Below are 5,135 nucleotides of genomic sequence, written 5' to 3' on the forward strand. Positions count from 1 at the left end.
GACAATACTTCTGCACAAGAAACATACTGTCAGGTTTAATACCACAGCTATTAGAAATTATTTACTGAATAGAAAAAGATGATTTTTCATTCTCCAAAAGGTAAATAGCACATGTATTCTTCCAGCTGATAGAAAAAGCACAGAATAGCTGCAGTTCATGTCTTCCTGATTCACAGTTGCAAATAATAGAAGTTCACAGCAAGAACTTCCTCTTTCAGAATAAAGTAGACACATCCAGTTGCTAAAAGTACAAATCTCGTCTTCTGTCCTGAATCTGAATACCTGAAAGACACATCAGGAGCAGGACAGTCAAACAGCATAGTCCATGGAGGAGATGTTGTGCAAACAGAATTGCACCTTTGGGTCTGATGCAAGAGGGCCCTTACTAGAATAACCAGAATGACCCATCCAAAGTATCCCAAAATATTGCACATCAAAGAACTAACATCAGGGCATGACACAAGAGACTAATGAAAATATGGAAGCTTGAATATTTGGGGAATAATGTCTTAGAACAATTCTCCTAGTAGTGTGGTGGGTTTGCTGTTGAGAACTGCAGTAGTGTTAACACACAGGGCCAACAGGGACCTCAGCCTGAAACCTGGTGCTGGAGATTCAAAGCAAGGGGTGTTGTATCTTCTGGGGATCTGAAACCTGGACAGGAGGGCAAGCTTTTGAAACGGTCTGGAGGCAATCAAGGAAGCATCTTTAATTCTGCGTGTGTAAGCAAGGCAGATCTCCTTCAGTGGTGAGTATTAATCTGTTCCAAACCTGCTGATTTCTTTACTCACCTGCAGTGGCATGGCTTACACTGGGATTCTCTGGGCCTTGGTAAGAGCTTGCTTTCCCCTCTGAAAAAAAAAAAAAATAAAATTACTAAAGATGAGCAGAGATTCAACACAGAGCTAAAAGTAGGCAGCAGTTCCTAAAGAAACCTTGTGCTTTTGCAGCCTAGCCTATAGCACAGGTGCTGGGGAGTTCTGTGCTGTCTGGCACTGCAATATATACTCCCATAAATATAAATATCAGCTGTTCTTATACATGACACAGCGCAAAGTATATCTAACAGAGCCAAGAAACAGGGACTCCCACAGCCAGCCTAGATGCACACATCCTAAAGACTTGCCAAGGACTCCCTGTGAGCATGGACCAGCCATTTCTTCTGTTCTTTTTGGGTTGCTTGGTAAGCACATGTACAGCGTTACACATGTGGTACTCCAGGGCTTCTGAACATTCAGAAAAGCCCTGTAAACATCCTGAAAGAAAAAGCTTGAATTGCTGATGGTTGAGGAACACCAACCTGTTTAATTTCCTTTTCAATTTTTTCCCCTACTCACAAACTTTCTGACATTTTGAACAAAAGTCCAATTTTGTTAGCACTGCTTCCCTTTTTCATGCCCAAGACTAGTTTCATGAAACATCTCCTGTTTTGGAGGAGACAGTTCCTTGGCTCCCAAGCCCTGGCACGCTCACATTGCACCCTTTGGGAACAAGGGCACCTAACCTTCTTCTTAAATTAAACCCTAGAAGTCTAGACAGAGTCTTTAAAGCAATTGGACTGTCATCTACTAGCTGCAGAAAGTCTAGGGTGCCTGTGCAACAGACACAATCTCAGCTAAATCTGTCTGACCATGTACCAAGAGCAGAAGATGTACACACTCCCTCTTCCATGCACACACAGACGGGCATTAGACGCTCTCGCAGGAGTTAAGTCAGCAACACACCTACAGCTGGGGTCATTGTACCAACAGAGCCTTGGTGTAGCCTCAAAAGAGGAACTGTGGCTACGACTGCCTATAGATACAAACAGCAGGTTTAGCCCATGTGCTGCCAAATTCCTGTCAGTGCAGATTAGAAGCTGGGTAAGCACAAGGTATTTCACAGCTGGCTGTTTCTCAAAGCCGAAGACTCCGGATCGCTTCTGCACACGCCTGGTCCTTGTTATCTAGAAGCACAAGGTAGGACGCGCTGTATTTTTCCAGCAGACTCCCTGGACAGTTTCACAACCCTTTTTCTTGGAGACCAGAGCCAAGCAGACTATCTGGGTAACACCCAGGAACAGCAATGCAGGCGTACCCGAACCGGGCACCAGGGCTCCGGCCAGGAACCTTGATCTCAGAGAGCTTCTCAGAGGCAGAAATTACTCACAGGGGAGTAATTTATCCAGCAGACTTAGCTGCTGTGTGGATGTAAGCTCCCAGGACAGGGGATTCAGTCACCAGGCATCTTTCTGTGTGGTGGTAGTACCTAGGATTGGGATTCCTACCAACTGTCAATAATGAATAAACAACATCAATGCTTCTACACGAACTCGGAGCTAAGCTCTGGGAAATCTGCTGCAGATAGCAATCACAGCCTTTGGCACACAGGGCAGCAGGGCTTCATGGAAGGCAGCAATTAGCTGGGAGGCAAGGCAAGGCTGGCCCACCAGCCCCTTTACCCTAGTTCTTCCAGCTACAGAGACCAGGGAGGGAGGGAGAGGAATCCATGGGCTTTCTGGTAAGGGCTGCAGTTTCACATCCTGGATTCAGAATATCACAAACACCCTACACAGCAACATAGGTTGCTCAGGGCTCTTACCTGGTTACCCCTTTTGGGGCATAATATGGAAACATCTGGTACGTACCATATCTGCTCTCTGTAAGGTAGAGGTCCTGATAGCACTCTGGTTAATGTTTATATTAACTTAAAATATCTCCCTAATATCAGCCAGAAGATAAAATATTGTGAAGGTGGGCAATGCATATTTTTAATTAAGCCATACCTAAGCAATCCCAATTACCACGGTCCACAGCATGAGTTACCTATTGAAAAGAATCTCCATGAGCCAGGCTGAAGATGGCTCCAGTTTGAGAACCACAGAAACAGACTGTTTTGTCTCTTTGCACAGGATGCCACCAAGGAATGAAGTGATAGTATTTCCTTACCTCCCCCAGGAGCTGAACTTTGACTTATATTTTGTAACCTAGCAGGTCCAGTCATACAAGCAGAACTCGAGTGTTGCTTCATGGTGCATTCTTGCATGGATGTTAAGCACCTTTCCTGTTGCAGAAGACCAAGAAGAGAACCATATTTCCTGTCAGAGATTGGTCCATCTACCACGTGTGGGTCAGGCAAGGCATGGTGGTACACCGGACTGGTAAGGCTGGAAGTCCCAGTGGAGGGGAAGGGCCATACATCTGCAGGTGGAGCTGGATGACTCCGCAGAGCTGACGGCTGGTATTGACCTGCCATACCAGCAGCAGAAAAATTCAGACCAAGATCTGACATGCTTGTAGCAGAAGATGATGGATACGGTTTGGAGCAATGCGAAGAGAAAGTCCAGTGACGGGGAGACATGCTATCTACTTAAAAAGAGAAAGAAAACCTCTGAAGTCTCATCAATTCTTAACTGTTTTCCAAGGCAAATTCCAATGGGCTTCTAAGGGAACACTACCAGACTGTATACTCATTTTAAAGAAATGGATCTTCACTTTAGTGCTGCTTATCTTAAAAATAAACAACAAATTCATACTAAGCCACCACCAATGATACTTTCACATAAATATTACATGTGATTTCTTACAGGCCACTAGCATAGGCAGGATCTTAACAATTGCAAGCTTAGATAAATATATTTTTGCAAAGACAACAAATTCAGTCAAAATACACTTAATGCATCTGACAGCGATGGAGGCTCTTGGCCAGAAAATGGGGACCTGGACCAACTGACAGACCCAGGGAGAGCTTGGGAGGCATCCCAGCAAGCACAGGGATTTACCTAGGAAGTCTCAGCTACATAAACCAGGGCTTTTCATTATTTTCTTGCTGTTAGCACACAATTCCAAGTTTAAGCAGGCTGCATCTCCAGTTCCTTAGTGAAAGCTTGTCACACCTGTCTGACATGACACTTATGCATAGAAAGTGGCTCACCATTCTTCAGGACAACGGTCTCGCCCTTGTGCTTTGTGCTCAGGTCTTGTGGGTTCTTAGCATTGCTTAGAGCTCTAGAAAAATGTTCATCTACCACACTGTTAATATCCCCTTGGAAATAGGTAAATACAACACTCTGAGACCCCCACTCTGTTTTAACGGGTTCTTTGCTTTTACACGGCTTTGGAGAGAGATTCCTTGTTTCTTCCATTTTCAATAACCAACAGCCCCTGCCAAAAAAAACCAAACCAGTCAGAGATACTACTTAACTTGAAGTGCACAGTCAGTGATAAGCCCATCTTCCTTCAGAAACTGGTAGGACCAGAACTGTTACTAGTAAATTAGATTCTTTACCTGGGTTTCTGCTTCTTCCACACACCTTTTCTTTACACATTTCCTTAATATATACTTCTAATATGGAATACCTTAAGTATAATACCAAAAGAGACTTCTTTCAACAAAGGTACATTACGTTTTTCAGAATTATGATGGGATCCCACTTCTCCCAATCAGATCAGTTGAGTCCTGTTTGTCTTTAACACATTCACAGCAGTATTTTTTGCTGTGAACTCGAAGTTTGATACCACTGTACAATACACCACATTAGCAAGGGGTATTGCATCTTCAAAGCAGTGAATGGCTCACAGAGATGCAGAGGCCCTGATGACACCAGCCTTGCATGAGTTACTGTCAGTGCCCTAGCTTTGGCTCTGTGAAAAAGAAAATGGGCACACCGATTTACCAGCTGTCATTTCTCACTCTGCCTTCATCCATCTTCACAGCTCTGGGCTTAGCACCTAGTACTGTGCAAACATGCCCTAAGGATGGAAGTGTGCTGAAGGAATCAAAGCACTTGGACAAATAATTCAGAGGTGGCATCAACCCTGGATGAAGTTCAGGGTGAACTTACCAGAACGCTCTAATTTTGGTTTTTGCGTTGTTCAAAAAAACCACATTGACAGAGTTGAAAAATAAAAAGGAGGAAAAGTACTCATTGAAACCTTAAATAATAATTTTAGATAAGGTGAAATTCAAAGTACCTTGATCACTGTCAGCACAGACCTCCACCAGGAAAAGACTTCTGAGAGTATTTAGTAACTTCGCCTGTTAGAAACACTCATATTAAAATACTGAAATTCAAATTATGGCAAATAAAAATAAAAATAAATTAAAAACAAAAACAGACAAACAAAAAACCCCACACAAACAACCCTCCCTTTTTT

General features: G+C 43.4%; 1 protein-coding gene across 1 annotated transcript; it reads right to left on the reverse strand.

The window, feature by feature from the left end:
• Window positions 1-241: 241 nt before the first annotated feature.
• VGLL1 (vestigial-like family member 1) lies at window positions 242-4,123 on the reverse strand. Its single transcript, XM_008940353.1, has 4 exons — window positions 3,913-4,123; window positions 2,928-3,347; window positions 792-851; window positions 242-282 (listed from the first exon to the last, which is right to left on the reverse strand). The coding sequence occupies exons 1-4, from the start codon at window positions 4,121-4,123 to the stop codon at window positions 242-244; spliced, it is 732 nt and encodes a 243-aa protein (XP_008938601.1).
• Window positions 4,124-5,135: the final 1,012 nt, after the last annotated feature.

This window comes from Merops nubicus, unplaced genomic scaffold (assembly GCF_000691845.1).
Source record: "Merops nubicus isolate BGI_N331 unplaced genomic scaffold, ASM69184v1 scaffold2995, whole genome shotgun sequence".
In the NCBI taxonomy this organism is placed as follows: Eukaryota; Metazoa; Chordata; class Aves; order Coraciiformes; family Meropidae; genus Merops; species Merops nubicus.

What these genes read in the sequence shown, in the direction of transcription:
- VGLL1 (XM_008940353.1), bottom strand. Translation starts at nt 4,123, where the DNA reads ATGGAAGAAACAAGGAATCTCTCTCCAAAGCCGTGTAAAAGCAAAGAA. An exon ending in GACCGTTGTCCTGAAGAATG is followed by an intron (nt 3,348 to 3,912) that starts GTGAGCCACTTT and finishes TCTCTTTTTAAG; the next exon opens with TAGATAGCATGTCTCCCCGT. An exon ending in TGTAAGCCATGCCACTGCAG is followed by an intron (nt 283 to 791) that starts GTGAGTAAAGAA and finishes TGTGTCTTTCAG; the next exon opens with GTATTCAGATTCAGGACAGA.